This window comes from Lactuca serriola, chromosome 2, assembly GCF_051521515.1.
Source record: "Lactuca serriola cultivar US96UC23 chromosome 2, Lser_US96UC23_V15, whole genome shotgun sequence".
Taxonomy (NCBI): domain Eukaryota; kingdom Viridiplantae; phylum Streptophyta; class Magnoliopsida; order Asterales; family Asteraceae; genus Lactuca; species Lactuca serriola.
Window position 1 is genome coordinate 208132581 of NC_136409.1, and position 17764 is coordinate 208150344.

At 31.3% G+C, this 17764-nt stretch overlaps 1 protein-coding gene across 4 annotated transcripts; it reads left to right on the plus strand.

Annotated features, from left to right (window-relative positions):
• The first annotated feature begins 7208 nt into the window (after window positions 1-7208).
• On the plus strand, window positions 7209-10299 carry LOC145088303 (ACT domain-containing protein ACR6-like). Of its 4 annotated transcripts, none has more exons than XM_079026568.1 (7): window positions 7209-8647; window positions 8871-8938; window positions 9054-9216; window positions 9351-9418; window positions 9500-9765; window positions 9840-9951; window positions 10118-10299. In XM_079026568.1, the coding sequence occupies exons 3-7, from the start codon at window positions 9069-9071 to the stop codon at window positions 10118-10120; spliced, it is 597 nt and encodes a 198-aa protein (XP_078882694.1). In that variant the 5' UTR covers window positions 7209-8647; window positions 8871-8938; window positions 9054-9068; the 3' UTR covers window positions 10121-10299. The 4 variants fall into 4 exon arrangements, with proteins under 4 accessions (XP_078882694.1, XP_078882692.1, XP_078882695.1 ...); XM_079026566.1 differs by having other exon boundaries at window positions 7209-8343; window positions 8436-8647; window positions 8871-9216; XM_079026569.1 differs by lacking the exon at window positions 7209-8647 and having other exon boundaries at window positions 8677-8938.
• The last annotated feature ends 7465 nt before the right edge of the window (window positions 10300-17764 follow it).

Genomic DNA, 17764 nt, shown 5'->3' on the forward strand with positions numbered 1-17764 from the left:
TTGAATTAACTAAAAAAAATAAAAATAAATAAAAAAAATGCGTCTCACGGTCTCACAAAATATAGGTGGTCTCAAATGAACGTAACCCTATATATATATATATATATATATATATATATATATATATATATATATATATATAAGTTCAAATAAAAATAGTAAATAGTATGACAACGTAAAAACATTATGTTTATGTTATTATTATGTAATGAATGTTGTATATGTGTATTGTTGAAGTAATTCTAATATGAATATTAACGTTTGATTATTCATATATTCATTAGAATGTTATTATTATATTATAAATTTATGTATGCGCATTTTTGTAGTATATTCTAATTTTACTTTTAACATTTGACTATTCATTCTTGAATAATGACATAAAGTTGTAGATAAAAAAATCATTGCATCAATTTAACATCACTAACCAATTTAATAGTTATTATTAGAAAGAAATTGGAAAATCACTGTTAAAAAATTAAAATTGGTATATAAATCAGAAAATTAAGAAAATTAAGTTGTTAAAATAAACATATATTATTAAAAAGTAAGGAATTATAAAAGAAAATTTAACAAAGTCTTATTAACAATAATAATAAAACATGTTATGAGAAATAATATTTTACAAGCAATTTACAAATTTCTAAAAACTTCTTTATAAACAACATTATAAGTTTTATTTGTAAATCTACCATCTTTATCTAAAATTAACAATTTTAATCATTCTCTACTTTGAACTCTAGATAGGGCAATATATAATTGACCATGTGTAAAAATCGGATCTTTCAAATACAAACCAACCTTAGATAATGATTGTCTTTGGGTACTGTCATTTGTCATTGTAAAACAAAAAGTATTGAAATCATTCATGTGTTGTACATTTGTTATATGGAAGGTATTTAATACATATCAAAATTAGCGTATCATTACTGTATTTTAGATTTTTGAATGATAAATTATATTGATTTGGTCAATGATGTTTATTAATTTGCGAGTTAAACTAATTTCGAGAAACTAATCGATGATTAGTGGCAAAAATTTCTCGACGGAGCTTGTAAATCAAATATCATAAACCATTAAATGGAATTTGAGAAATAATTTTGATATATCTTTAAATTCTTTGAAATTTTGCTAATTTTCAGAAATTTCAAGGATTTGATATGGATACACATAGTAAATAAGCGGGAAAATATGTTTTTGAACTTATAAAGTTTTTTTTTTTCATATGACAAAAGAAAAATTCTTATAATTAAAAAACATATAAATTCTTAAAAAAATAATAATAAAGCATGAATATTTTAATACATATGCGGGTCTAATATATCTCTGGTGACGTTGAAAAATCTCAAAATCTACTAACATTAATATTTCTTGACTTTCTTGAAAATGTAAACATAATAAGTGTAACAAAATTGGAATATCCCTTAATCGGGGATATGTGTGGTGGGTAATATTGACATATTTTGACATTTTTTGTTGCCATATAAGAATTTATGACTATTTATGAGTATGAGTTGTAAAATGAAATTTAAATTGGAAAACCAAAACAATGACACGTGGCGTGTTATTGATTTAATAGTTTGACACATGGCAGAATGAGATTAACCATATTCGTTTATCAGATAGCGATATATATATATATATATATATATATATATATATATATACAGAGAGAGAGAGAGATGTAAGCTCAATTGAGAAAATAAAAAATGTTGAGAATGGGAGAATAATTCTCAGTCAATCATTTATTTTTGTCGCAAAACGCTCTGACGCACCGGGCCGACAGATGATGAGTAATATTCATATATGAATAAAAATATAAGTGTATTCATATATGAACACACCACCTCCCCTCTGCCACCAACCATCACCGTCGTCGCCACCAACCACCACCGCTACCTCCGACACCACCACCACCTCCACAACCAACCACCACCACCCACCGCCGCCATATTCATATATGAATAACCACTTCCGCAATACTTATTCATATATGAAAATATGTATTCATATATGAATACACTTATTCATACGTATTCATAAATGAATATGGTCTATTTCGTCGACCCGATACGCTAGAGCGCTTAAGCGACATATTCGAAATGAGTAGCCTAGATTCATTCCCTCGTTCTCAACCTTTTTTTTCTTAATTGAACCCCCCTCCCCCCCCCCCCCCCCCCACACACACACACATATATATATATATATATATATATATATATATATATATATATATATATATATTGGATTAGGTGTTTGAGACCATACCTATAATTGGTATAAACTTGAATTAATGGTAGCACAATCCTTTTTGGTTGCCCTTAAACCTGACAATTGAATAAGAAGACTTTTAGAGAGAGAAGATTGATTTATTAATTTATTATATGGTTAATAAATTAATTAGAAATCAAAATAAATGATTTGTTAATGTATTATGAAGATGATATATTAATTGAAAATAGTATTATTTAATGAATAATTAATCAAAAATTCATTGGAGTTATTTTTGGGATTAATTGGATTAATTATAAGTAGGAGGACTAAAGGTGACAATTTCAATAGTTGAGCATTGAGCGATTCTAGAACCTCCCATAAAGGGGGGGGGGGGGGGGGGGAATGAAATCTAGAAGCCTTCTAGGGTTTCTATTGGATCTAAAGGTGTCTTGGATGCCTATATGTGAAAGACATAGATCCTTATTAGGTTGCATATGTCTTAATCAATTGAATTGTTTGATTGTTTTTCCACTTAGAGCATTGTAGTTGTAACCGTAATAACCCATCAGTGGTACCAGAGCCTAGGGTTTACTTTCATGTATTTGTACATTGGTGAATCAAAAAGAAACCTGGTTTGCATTTTTCGCAACTCGTGACGTGACCAAAGAGGCTCACGATGTGAGCTCAATCAGATCTGATTCTATTTGCTGAAAATCAGGTCTCACGACGTGAGTTATGAGGCTCACAACGTGAGCTCAATCTAGACGGGATTTTATGCCTAATCTGCCTTAACAACTTTTATGTGATATATACTTGCTATGTTTATTCCCAAATCCGATTTTGGTGTATCTATGATGATAATATGAAAGCCCGGATGTTATGAGATTAGTACTTGACTTGATTAATTGTTTTGTGATTCATATGATTGATTTTTAATTGTATAAATAATAAATCTAGATATTAGTTGAGCTTAATAATTAATGTCAAATAATATTTGGCATTTTGAAAAGTTTAAATTACATCCATATGGATCTTATTATTAATTTAATTAAATAATTAATTAAAAGATAAATAGTAAATCCATAATATGCTTTAAATTTGATTAAATTAAAAGTTTAAATTATTAAATGATTAAACCCTTGTTATTTTAAAATATTTTGGAATACACCTTATACTATGTATATATAATTAAAAGTTTGGTATATATTATATGTATAAGAATAGTCAGTCAAATCGCTAGTATGCCTCATCACAAAGTCATACTATAAAGGAGGTTTAAGGAAGCGGCCTATAAAATGGTCGTCATTGGGTATACACTTTTACCCACCGCTCTCTTGTATGGTGGAGGGTCGTTAGTCGAACGGATTTGATAGGACGTAACCTCATTAAAAGTATAATGATATAAAGTAACTAAACTATTTTCTAAAATCTCACTCTTAGTTACTTTAGGAAAAATGTGAATCTGTATGTTGATCAATGAAACTGCACATTACACTTTATGAGTTATTAGTGGAGCGTGTGTGGTTAACCGACACACTAATGGGGAACTAATAAAGGGTGGTAATGGGTGTCTCGAAAATTATCGTTGATTAATGGGGGGCGTGTGGCTAACCGTCACATTAAAACGAGATGATAAATGACATCGAGAGTACCAAGGTAATTTACATGTTATTCACATCTCATTTGTGATCATCGGCATCCCAATAACAAAAGTGAGAGCATAATCGATATCAAATATATCATTGATTAGATTCAATGAATCTCAAAAGATCTAGGAGTTTCATAAGATTGAAACTGGTAAAATCTTTACCTACCTAAAATAGATTCAAATTTGATTACGACATCCCTCTTCAAAGTTCGAATCGAAAATATGGATCGTAGCCTTAACTTAAAATTTATGGGTTAATAATTAAGAATTAAAATCAACTAAGTTGAATTGTCTTTTCTCTTATTATAGATGTTTATTCAAGACAACAATGGTCTTCCTAATTCTTTTGGAAATGGTTTTCCTCTCTTTTCTAAAGATGATCTTTCATATTCTGATCAAGGTGAAATATGGTTCCTTCTTCGAGCAACGGTGGAAATGGATATCATGCTTCTCCAACTCTTCCTCCTCCTCCTCCAATGACTCTCTCTCCACATCACGATTCCCTCGAGTCGAAAGATACAAAATTACTCAAGCCTTATTGGCATGTAAACATGAGGATGGAAATTATGTGTGTACGCATGTTCTGAAAATGAAATCGTACATTGACAAAATTGGATAGATTGGGTGTCGTTTTCCCAATGGAACATGCATTGATTTGGTTCTATTTTCGCTTCCTAATTCATATTGTCAGTTCATTGAGAACTTTTATATGAGCGACCTCGACGTGGCCCTAATTGATTTGGCACATATTTTGATTGTTGTTGAAGTATAAATGCTTAATAGCACAAGTGAAGCAAAAGTGTTTGAATGATATAATTCTAAAGTTTCCATGGATATGGATAATGATGACAATGGTCTCCAAAACAAATTTCTCTCCCCAAAGCACATTGCTAAATCTCATTTATTCATAGAGTTTGTTCAAGTATGATAAAGAGAAATGAGGATCGGTTATGAACATGAGTAGAAACATGAATTGCATTGGACCCTTTGGTTTATCATTGGTACCTTGTTTGGTTATGTAAACATCTTCAAACTATAGGAGCATCAATGAGGAGAAGAGATCCATATCATACTTACCTAACCCAGTTAAAAGGAAATAGTAGCTAAAGAAAATTAAGTTCTTGTTATCTAAACTAAAAATGGTTTTTACGCAGTGAAAGACAGTATACAAAACATTTCATATAAAACAAAGCCTAAAAATATTAAAATAATAGGATTAGAAATTTTATTATACCAATTTGGAGTCAATATCAAAAGTGACACAGATAAGATTATTATTTTTTTCACCAATGTTTTGATCCATCAAAATTCATAAAAGGACCGAAATACCATTTTTATAATTTAATTGCACCAATATTTAAAATCAAACTATTCCTTCCTATTCTTGCTACAACCATGGTTACGGTTTTTGAAGCAGATGAAAAAAACCAGATAAAATCCACATATCCCAAAAGACCATTTTGACCTTTAATCTTATTTTTTGCACGAGAGCATCCAATCTCTAGTATTCTTAAGTCTGTTGTTTTAATTTTTCACCATAAAAAGATTTTATGCCCTTTGCTTCTCCTTTTAACTTTATTTTTCCAGCAAGACCAACCCAAATTTATACAAACACGAGTAGAACATCCAATTTTACTTATGAATAAAAAAAGACCGATTTGACCTTTATTATTTTTATCACACCAGGTCATGCCACGTTGATTTTTGACATTCATTTCCTCTTTATCTTCAATTAAATAACCAGAAGCACCAATAAATCCTAAAAACAACCAAAATATGGAAATTTTGACAATCAATTAAAAAATTAAACCTAATCCTTTTCAATGGGAATTTCGCCATTTTCTTCATCAAACCCCAAAAACCCAACTTTCAACAGAATCAACTTAAGTCGAATATCTTTAAAAATGTTTAAAACCACTAAAAACAACAAAAATATGTATTGTTAAAAAACAATTATTTCTAAGTCGGAATATGTGTTGATATATATTGTCTGATAAAAGTTCATTATTTGATATTACATACAATTTATAAATTCCAGTTAATTAAAAATAAGTCTAAACATTGAGAACATTATTTGACGATGTGGTTTTAAATTTTTATAAAAAAATTCGGTTAAATACCTTTTAACAAACATAGATAATCTAACAAACAAATAAAAGTCATGAAGTAAAAGATTGATTTTAAAACCTGAATAAAAATAGAATGAAATTAGATGCTTGTTGAAAGTTGTATATGATTGATGATATAAATATATAGTGCATTTTAATTCTTGAACCAAGAAATCTTTGATAGAAACATCACGTGAAATATCATAGATCGACTATTCCTTTATTTTTATCTTTCGGTTAAAAAAAACATTTATGCCCGGTACATTATCTAGTACAAGTTCCTAGTAACACCAATTTTCAAAAGCCCTTTGGATTAACACAATGTATAGGAGGAAAAAGACAACAAACCCTGAAGATAATTCTCAATAAATAGTAATAAAATTAGTTACACCCGATAACAATATACTTTGTAATGAGTTCCAACAACAAATAAGATGAATGAAACTGAAATTCTGCATGCAGATAACTTTTTAATTGAATTTTCTACTTTGAGGTTTGTGCCGATTTAAACCATATTAAAGCTAAATCAATTCGCTATCTCATAGTTTGATCATTTTTATGTAATCAACCTTCTGTCTAATCATTTTAGTTCCTTAATCATCGAGCTCTTTTCCCTTGCTTCTAGAAAATTTCCAAAAGAAAGACAAAGTCAAGAGCCTAATAACCATTAAGCTTTTTAATGAAATGATTGCAGAAAAAGTAGCAAATTTGTTAACTATCACAATATAGTCAACAACTTGAACTTTAAACTTGTGTTTATATATACTCTTGTAGTCTCTACCTATATTTCAACATGTAATATGAAGCATAACAAAATGGTGCACTATCAAGTTCCCAAATACAACCACTTAACTTATTTCTATTGGAATAAAAAACACATATTTCCTTCAAATAAAAACTCAGTGTGACCATAACACTACTAGAAAACAGCCCTTTAATGACGCGCAAACAATGACACACAGTGATAGAGGACACGAACTTGTGCGTGCCCTAAAAACTAATGTCAGTTTTCCAAAATTTTAAGGATAAAAGACACATAATTTTGCGTGCCCTAAAATTAGTGTCAGAAAAGAAAAAAAAAAGAAATGCGGAGGGCGCCTTTCATAAAATGTGCGTCATGTAAATGTGTCGCTTTATAATTTTTAAGTGAAACACGCGTTTTAGGCGGGAAATGAAATTGACGAAAATTACCCCCGCCTATTGGATCCCAAAAATTAAACCACCCCGCCTCTTCGACTTAGCAAGAAAAAGCCCTAGGGACTTCATCTTCATCTTCAGCAGTGGGAATACCTAGATCGATTCTTCAGGGTTCAACAACATATTTGTAAACAGCAAACGTATACGATTGAGTCGGCAACGTGAACATTATTCGTGAGAAAAGTTCATACAAAACTCAAGAATTTCTATGGTTTCAATTATTGAGTGAGTTTTAATCGTTTTGGACTCTTTACTAATTGAGTTGAAATTGAACCCTAAAACCTTCCTCTACACCACCGCCTCACTACTCCATCCTTAAACGGGTTATGAAACCCGACAAACATATCATCAAAATCAACACCGATGCCCTAATCTACTCACTGAGGTAGATTCTATCAGTGAACATTCTCCGTTTAAGGGCTTCTTCTTCTACGTAATATGGTTGTTCGTGACCAGGCAAGAGATTACCTTCACTCTACCCTCTTTAATCGCAAGAAATTCCCGTTTCTAGAACCTAATTGTAATTATCAGCAGGTCGATTTGGATCATATTTGATGTTTACCAGACGACGACACCGATTGCACCACCAATACACCTATGGTATGAATTTCGTTTTTTTTGGTAAGCTTTAACATAATTCAATGTTTCATACAATTTTGATTTTCCGAAATTCATTTTATCAATTCATGAGGAGATTTGTAGGGAATGGAATGTCCCTGTTAAAAACATTTTTTGTGATCATGGAAGTCAATTTTGATTTTCTTTTGGATTGGAGTACCATTCGTCAGGTTCGCAGGCATGGGAGAATTAAGTATCGGATTTTTTTGTTCTCTGTTTTCGATTTAGAGAATAAAAAAGTGATGACGTTTTGGAATTCAATTGATAAGGATTTAATAAAATATAATAAAGGCGTTTGTATTAAGATCGATCTATGGATTATGGGGATTGCGGTTATCAAAGATCGAATTTTAAAGTTTTGGCCCAAAGGGTATTTTTGTCATTTTCGGGAAATAAAAAATTTAGATGAGATAATCGATTTTGGATGGATTATTTGGTTATTTTTATTTAATGTAATTGGCGATATAAGAGGGTTTCTGAAGGTTTTTAGATGTGATTGGGTGTCGAAGGTTAGAAACTGTTGGGGTCAGTTTTACTGGGTTCCTGTATCTCCTGCCGGTAACTGTCTTGATCCTGTTTTCTTCTTCTTCTTTTCTTATGGGTGTTATGATAATCAACAATGATGGGGTTTCTTTTTTGGATGTATTGAGATGCATGGAATGGGGCTACTTGATCAATTTTTTGATTTGGAGGATGACCCTATGAGTGGTAGCTGAAGATTGTTGTTAAGATTGGGTGGTTTGGGATTTTTAGTGTTGATTCTGAAGATATATGTAGGGTGGCTGAGGAAGATGCTTCTAAAGTCTCACTTTTTGCTATAATGCAGAAGCTAAAAATCAAAGCATTACATCATGTTCTTGAGGTTTGTGCATACACTGATTCTTGCTTTTGAGTATACAATTTCCCTTTACATTGTGGGGCATTATATATATGTTCAAGATAAAAGTTTTTGCAAGGCTATTCTTGTGGAATATGCTGTGAGGATGGATATACAGAGACCCATTTATCAAACAACTCTAGTGTGCTCATCAGTTCCAGTTTTTCATTCTTCTGTGGTTTTTTTTTTATGATGCTTCTTTTACTAGAGATAACTGTCTCACCAAGAAGAAAGCTGAACAATCTGCAGCATGTACTGTTATTTTGAAATATTTAGGTACCTAGTACTTACCTTTCTATATGTTACATTTTTTAGTCAAAACTCTCCACTCAGCCTTTTTTTTTTTTTTTTTTTTGTAAAAGATGATTGGGTGGCTTGGGGATTGTTGCAGGTCCGGTGGATATGGATGGACACATGTAAACCTTCATTAGATGGGCGTATGGGATGTCGGGATGAATGTCTTAATAGGATGCTGAATATAGAATGTGTAAAGGGAACATGTCCCTGTGGAGATTTGTGTTCAATCTCATCAGATGGAGGATGGTTCATGGATGGTATGTTATTCTTTATTCTTCTTCACGTCACTGCATCAAATAAGAATTTGAATAACTTTTTACGCCATTTCCATCTGGATTCTCTTTCTCCCTACAATATCTGATCCTATTTCTTTGATTTTGACAATCCATAGTTTTCAATGTTATTAACCCTGACAGAAGCAAAATTAAAGATGAAGGTGTTGTCAATTACATAAAAAAGGTACGCATCATTTCTACTTCTACCCCTTCTAAAGCCTATCTTGGAATAAAAGCTCACTATGTAATGTTTCTTTCATTACAGGTGCTTAAAAGTGATGCTTTTTATGTCCCTTCATTAACTGGTTCAGTTGGATTAAAGCCTTCAGAAGATTACACAGTAATAGAACTAGCTGGAATAGACAGACCTGGACTATTATCAAAAGTATCTGCAGTTCTCACAAATCTTGGATGTAATGTAGTCAATGCTGAAATCTGGACTCATAATGTAAGAGCTACAACTGTTGTACATGTCACAGATGAGAAAACAAGAAATGCAGTTGTTCCCTGGTGCTCCACCCTTTTTGCCAGGTAAACCCAAGGGCTATTTGGTCATTAAAAAATTTTAAATTTTTATGGTGTCTAATCTGTTATTAAATTTGCAGTTGTGCAATTTGTGGGGCAGCATCCTGGTGGGCTTGGAGTTCCTGCTGTTGGCATGGCGTTCCCTGGCTATGTTACTCAGCCCAATGTAATGGGGAATTCAAAAATGACATGGTACTTTAAATATATGTAAATATTTAAGATAATAATAGTTTGTTACAGGTACATAAAAACATATCTTGTCTCTTTCTCATTGTTTGTTACACAAAACATAGAAAACATGGAACATGTTGTATTGTGTTTGTGTTTGACTGATTAGGGTTTATCTGATTATATGCAGTAATCTAGTGTTGGACCTGATAGAGCATATGGCGTTGGTGGCAACAGTTTCCACCTGAGTTTGTTTCAATGGCAAATATGTCCTTTTCTTGCATTTTTTTCCTGTGAAAAAGCTAGTGTAGAATTGAACGGATGACTTGATGTTTGAAATAAAGAAATTTATCTACTTCATACTTGTCATCATATGGTATGATTCGTTTTGCATGGTGTGCTTTTTAATGTTATTTTACTTAATTTGCACAAAAGAATGATTAGAGCGATTTTAAGTTTAGTGTTTGGGTAAAAATGATTTGTCATTTTGATTGTCTGGTTATTTGTGGGTCTAGGGCCAAATCAAGAATAGAAGACTGAATATACACTCAAAGGAAAATTGCAATATTAACCCTCCTTTTAACCTTAAATTTAGGATTTTCTAAAGGACTTGTATATTTATATACTTATTACTAAGAATAATGATTGTTGGAATTATAGATGGTTATCTTTTAAAAAGCATGTTGAAGATGTATATACTCACAGTTTGTTTCTTTTCCGATTTCCACATGGCAAGAGAAATCCAGAACAGTTGAGGTAATTTTTTTTACTGTTTTTGTGTTATGATTTGGGACCCACAAACTGAAAAAGTAGCTGATGAAATATGGTTTGAAATTTGTTTTCAGGTAGAGAAAGAACCAAAAGAGGGTGAAGAAACACCATCAGAGGTAAAAACTAAAAACTAAAGTGTCTAATTCAGCTTAAATGAAATTTTGTTGCTTTTATATGATTTATTTATAAAAAAGTAATCTTGTTTTCTAGGGTGAGAAGAAGAAGAAAACAAAAACTGAAAAATAATGGGCTTGGGAATTGGCCAATGAGACAAAACCAATATGGGTAAGTTAAAAGAGTGATTTTTTTTAAACATTTTGAGCCGCTTGTTTGCTTAACAATTTGTTAATTATATAACTGAAATGTAGATGAGGAATCCTAAAGAAATTGAAAAAGATCAATATATTGAGTTTTACAAGAAGACATTCAATGAGTTTCTTGATCCTCTTGCATACACTCATTTCACCATAGAGGTACTTGTTCTACCTTTTTCTTACATTTTATAGATTGATTTATTAAATTTAAATCTATATATTTATTTTTGTAGGGTGAAGTAGAGTTTAGAAGTGTGATTTACATTCCTGGAATGGCTCCAATGAACAATGAAGATGTAGTAAATCCCAAAACAAAAAATATTCGTCTTTATGTGAAACGTGTATTCAAGCTGGTCGTGTAGTTGATTTGCACATTCCTCGAGATAAAGAAACTGATAAAACAAAAGGCTTTGCGTTTGCAGAATATGAAACAGAGGAGATTGCTGATTATGCTGTCAGGCTTTTCACTGGGCTTGTCACCCTTTACAACAAAACCTTGAGATTTGGGGTAACATATCTTACTTTCCTCTTTAAACTCAATGAGTGAATTTCATACATTTTTTTTCTTCATATTCATATGATGATTGATAGATGAAGTTGAATAGATATCTGGACAAGACAAGGCCACCCTGAACTTGCAAGCACCATCCATGTCCATGCTCACATATACTTCTACTTTTAAATCAAGCCTCCATGAAGATGTTGCTATGAGCTCTCTGTCACGATATGCACAAGGTAAAGTATCTTTATCACTTGGTTTCTTTCTACAACTTGAATTGTTAATCAATTTCTTTGGTGGAAAGAACTCGTATCGATATGCACAATGTAAAGCATAACACCTGTTGTTGTTCGTTTTGACTACATTCCTTCTCATGTTGACTTACCTGCTTTAGGCCATGGGAAATATGTTGAACTTGTTAATCTATTTCAATGGAAGGTAACTTTTTTCATTTATTTACTGCTGCCAATTTGTATGCATATTCTTTCATTAAATGGGGTGAACTTCAACTTTATTCTTATCCAACATAAATTAAGAGTCATTTTTATTACATTATTTTCAGGGAGTAGAGTTGCAACTGAAAAATGTTCAAGTTGTTGGTGTTTATGGGTGGAGCAGTGAATTTGTTATTATTTCAATTGTGAGACCATGCACGTGCTAATCAAGAGGTACCTGATCTTTGTCATTCAAAAGCTGTTTGTTGAAATTTATACTGGGGTGCAAGTGACTTTATCTTGAAATTTACACTCAAAACTAGTTTTTTCCTTATTTTTCTTGTAAGTTTAGACTTATTCTTTTCTTCAATTAAGTGTTGTTTGGAGAGTGTTGTATGAACAACAATAAATCAACATTTTTTTCCTTCTTTTTCTTGTATGAACAATACATAGTCATAGTTTGACTTAATTAGTTGCTTATTTTGTTTATTAGTTGCTTGTTTTCTAGCTTATTATAGTCACTAATTGGTTTCTTGTTATGCTTAAATCTTAACAGCTATCATGGCAACCTTCAACAGTAGTTTTGGACATGCACCTTCTTGCAGAAGATATCGTGTACGTGTTCTTGTGCTGCTATTGTGGATCCTTGCTTACTGGTTCAATTGTATGTATCTCACGTGAAGCTTTTGTTAGAACTATTAATCTTAGGTATTTCAAGTTTTTCATATTTCTTGTATCTAGTTAGTTTGTAAATTTCTGTTACAACTTTTATTGATTAGTTCTATCTTTCCATGGAACAACTATTTGTATGACATTAAATTTTATGCAATGAATTGTATTTTTGTATATGATATTTTATTTATTATGAGACATTAAATGCAAATTTAATTTGAAAATTAGTAAATCTATAATAATATTTCTTTTAAAGATATAAAATTACGATACGCAAAAATGTGTGTCATCTTCATTTATGACATGACCTTTGTTGACAGGGGCTTTAATGATACGCAATGCGAGTTATAAATGCGCGTCGTAAGGTTACGACACGCAAATGCGTGTTGTCTTCCTTTATGACAGGGCCTTCCTTGATACGCATTGCGTGTCGTAAATGCGCGTCGTCTATAGAGGACGCGCAAAAGCGCTTTGTCTCTCGTTATGACATGACCTTCCTTGACACGCATTTGCGCGTCGTCTGAGCGTTTTACGACACGCATTGCGCGTCGTAAAAGGCTGTTTTTCTAGTAGTGGAAGGTTCTTACCAAATGGTTAAAGGCAATAAATAGTAATGTACTTTAATTGTTCCGTCCGTTATAGCAACCTACTTTCATTATTTTCTAAAATGGTACTCTAAATTAAAACCTTTACCCATTAATAGCAACGAGAAACCAAAAAAAATTCCATGTATTAACGAAGATAAACATGAAAAAAAAATCAAAAGTTTGCAAAATTCACAACATAGAAGGGCATACTTCATATGATACACTTATCACAAACTAACAATATAGTCTTACAAAAACCCACCTGGTTTTCATATCTTTTTCTTCTATATGTCATGTGTCTTATATAAACTTCCTAGTCAATCACCTTGTGCTCTTCCTTGTCAAAATAAAATGCATTTTTTATTTTGATATAGCAGCCAACAAAAATTGATATATTTTTTACTCCTAATTCATATTTCCTACACTTGTACAGAAACTGAAATAACTCAGATCTATAGCTACATGAAAGTCTAAGCAATATATATATATATATATATATATATATATATATATATATATATATATATATATATATATATATATATATATATATATTCATTTTAGCAAGAAGTTAAATTGGAAAAAAAGCCAGAACACGATAATTTTTAATATTTAGATTGGCAACATGCCTGGTGGACATCGACAGACATCTATGCTTGTATTCGTATTCCTTTTTCATTACCTTCATCAATGGACTGCCCTAAAACCAGCTTTCCATCACCATCACAACACCAAGGAGAGATAAGGTGATAGTCGTTCCATAGCTAACTATAGGGCATAATTAGATGAAACAAAGAATACATACTTACTAACCAACATAATTCCTATTATACCCTTATGCTCCTTTTGCTTGATTTAATCTAAAGATATGTTCTTCGTCATCCTTGTTCATGTGGATCTGTATGAAGGACACGATAAAAGATGGATATGAATAATTAAATGCCAACTATAGGCTACAATTGGTAAAATACTAAAAAGGCTACCCTCTTTCCCTTTTATTGGCATACGTTCAATATCGGAAAGCTCAAAGTATAACGTTTTCTTCTTTAACCAAAACGAACCACTAAGAGTAATACACATATCAATATTTATCCGGATTAATATAGATTGATAATTGATCATCAAGTGATCATATAATGCATGTAATATCAGATAATATAATGCATGGCCTTTATTATCTTCCATATTTTAATTTTTGTACATATTTATGATTATTTTATCCTATAAACCGAGGCTCTTTTTTTTTTTTTGGGGGGGGGGGGGGTGGCTTGGAGCATATGCTGGTATGAAATCATTATTGATCCAGCATATGACTTTTAGTTACAGAAAAGTGATCTGTTAATCAAATATAATTTATATAAGGATAAAATTTTGGAAAATTATATTTATGACAAAAATTGACATCTATAAAAAGCTTCCCTAATAAAGTCAGAACAAATCTTCAAAATCATACTACATGAATAGACCCAGAGGATAATATAATCATAAAGTAAAACTTGACAAAATATATGATTATGTTCATTGGATAAGGACTTATATCGAACACACCATGAATGCAACTTCCTACTGATGAAAACACCCATCTTTGAAACCCAGTCAATTGCAAACAACAACAAATTCTCTGTTCCATTCGAAAACTCCATCATCCTTCAAAGATCATTTCTTTGTAACATTCCTCCTCACAATTCCCCACTTAAAAGTAAGTGGATTGTTCGACCTATTTGACCCTTTCCACTTAACCTCAACAACCAATCTTGAAAGACTTTGAGAACCATATGCAAGAGTGAGATGAATTGTAATAAGGATTTTTTTCCTACTTTTCATAGACTTGATGCTATCATCCATCCTTGGATTATTTATCATATAATAGCAACAATGAATAAAAACAAAACTACATGCTACAAATATAGACTCTTGGGTAATATTCCAAATATGATTGGTTTTATCTTTTTGATCCTGAAAGAGCATACGTGAGAACAAATAGGGTATTATGGTTCCAGAAATTTCAAACCTACAAATCCCACTTTAAGCAATCGATTTCAATAACCAAGAAGAATAAAAAAAATAAAGAATGAATACTTGGACAATGAAAGTTAAGTAAATATGAGAAATCCTGCACAAACAGGTTAAGGAGGTGGAAATAGCGGATTTCTATGAAATTGGTTCCGATCTTGGTAATCAAGATCAGAAAATCTTGGTGATTGTTGATTTCTAGGAATGGATGAATGCTTGAGATTTATTGGGAGCTGATTTGTAGCATACAAGTTGGAAACTCTTAATTGTTTCCAATGTAAGAGCAAGAATGAAGGTTGATTGGGTTTTAAAGGGATAAAATCATTTTTGGAACTTCACATAGAAACTTTGAGCGGGAAAATTCGTTGGGAGGGGCTCAATAATTGTCAAGTAGCAATTTGGGTACTCATTTACTAGGATAGAAGATGTTAATGTGTCAAATTATTATAGGTTTTTTTCGTTTTCGAAAAACATATGTATTTTCGAACGTGCCTTCTTATATATATATATATATATATATATATATATATATATATATATATATATATATATATATATATATAACAGACTGTTTGGTTTGATTTCAACGACAATATGGTATAATTTGAATACAACACATTTCTGAAATATACTTCCATAATGTTCAACAAGTTATTTTTACATAAGCAAAATGGAAAACGTTTACCACAACAGGTTTCTGTTCTATCGATTGAGCAAGAAACCACATGTTTTTTTTCTTCTCACATTCTTCTTATGTAAATGATTTCAAAGTAATATTAATAGCAACGATTTTAGAAAAATGTTATTAGCATCGATTGAAGAGAAAGAAAGAGATTTTATTTAAAATTCTCATAGCAGTGATGTCACAACAACCCTGTTTGGGGTCACCTTCAGAGGGGGTTGTTTGGTTCGAATGTAACATTCGATTGAAGCTAAAGAGAAAGGGAGATGGAGAGGGAGGGAGGGGCTATATATATATATATATATATATATATATATATGTGTGTGTGTGTGTGTGTGTGTGTGTTGTTTGGTTCGAATGTAACATTCGATTGAAGCTAGAGAGAAAGGGAGATGGAGAGGGAGGGAGGGGCGATATATATATATATATATATATATATATATATATATATATATATATATATATATATATATATATATATATTATAATGTGGATGGACAATTATCGTGCGGACGTGTGGGCAATGCTATTTTATGAGAATTACTTAGATAATAAATTGTTTCGTAATGCGAATACGTTCAACCTTATAAAAATATCGTCATTTTTATGCATTCTCACTAATTCTTATTTATTTTTGTTCTCACACATCGTTTTTCACTCATTTTCATTCTGACAGAATACGACTCAATAAACATTCTGATAATATTCTGACAGAATGAGAATAACAATAAAAAGTCTATAATAACCTTATAGACGATTTAATTAGTAAGAATGTGTGATAATGATAATAGTTATGTAAGATTGAACGTATTCATATTATCCAACAACATCTTTTCTTTGTCATTCTCACATAATAGTACCGTCCACACGTCCGTACAATAGATGTCAATCCACATTTGAACCTAGCTCTCTCTCTCTCTCTCTCTCTCTATATATATATATATATATATATATATATATATATATATATATAGAGAGAGAGAGAGAGAGAGAGAGAGAAAGAGAAATCACATGCGATGAAGGTCGTTGGACAACCCTTGTAACGAAGTGGAGAAGACGTGCATAAGAGGGTTGTCGGTTGAACGAGAGTGAGAAGAATATGATGTTCGGTTTATTAATGAAGGGTATGACGATGTTTAGTGAGGGAAAAATCGTAATTGCTACTTTCCATGTTAAAAAGAAATTAATTCCCTTGAGATGGTGAAGGAATGGACTTCCTTCATTTGAAGAAAAAAAATATTTCATTCAGAATTCTTTTTTCTTTCCTTAAAGCTAAACCAAACACATGAATTTGAGGGAATTGAATTCGATTCCATTCAAATTCCATTCCATTTCTACCAAACAAACAACCTCTTATTTTGATTTATGTTGAGTTAATCTAGCTAATTACGGAAATAAAAAATATGCAAAAGGTATATTTCCAAGAGAAAATTAGTAAACTAGCCAAAAACACTAATTATTTATCCATTTTTAGTCAAAAAATACGAATTACCCCATATTAGCCACTAAAATTGTAGGTTTCTTAGAGAACCTACAATTGAACGTAGTTGACTTTGGTCAAAACAAAAAAAAAATTAACTACTATTTCGAGGCTCATTTACTCTTTAAGGGTCCGTCAATCGATAATATATATAAAGTGTTAGTTTTTAATTTAGGTCATTTTGTCTACTCTTTTCAAGCAATTAGACTACTATTTTTTCTCAATGGAACCTTCAAGAAACAAATAGTTATGTTTCGATTTTTGTTGTAGTTTTTGCGCATTCTAAATTTGACTAGAGTTTATACCTATAGTTTCTTTTAAACCGATTTTTTTTTATGAAACCGTAAACTTTATATGAAACCTATGGTGTACAGCTAAACAATGC

What these genes read in the sequence shown, in the direction of transcription:
- LOC145088303 (XM_079026566.1), top strand. Translation starts at nt 8,913, where the DNA reads ATGTACTGTTATTTTGAAATATTTAGGTACCTAGTACTTACCTTTCTA. An exon ending in TGGAGGATGGTTCATGGATG is followed by an intron (nt 9,217 to 9,350) that starts GTATGTTATTCT and finishes GACAATCCATAG; the next exon opens with TTTTCAATGTTATTAACCCT. An exon ending in TTGTCAATTACATAAAAAAG is followed by an intron (nt 9,419 to 9,499) that starts GTACGCATCATT and finishes CTTTCATTACAG; the next exon opens with GTGCTTAAAAGTGATGCTTT.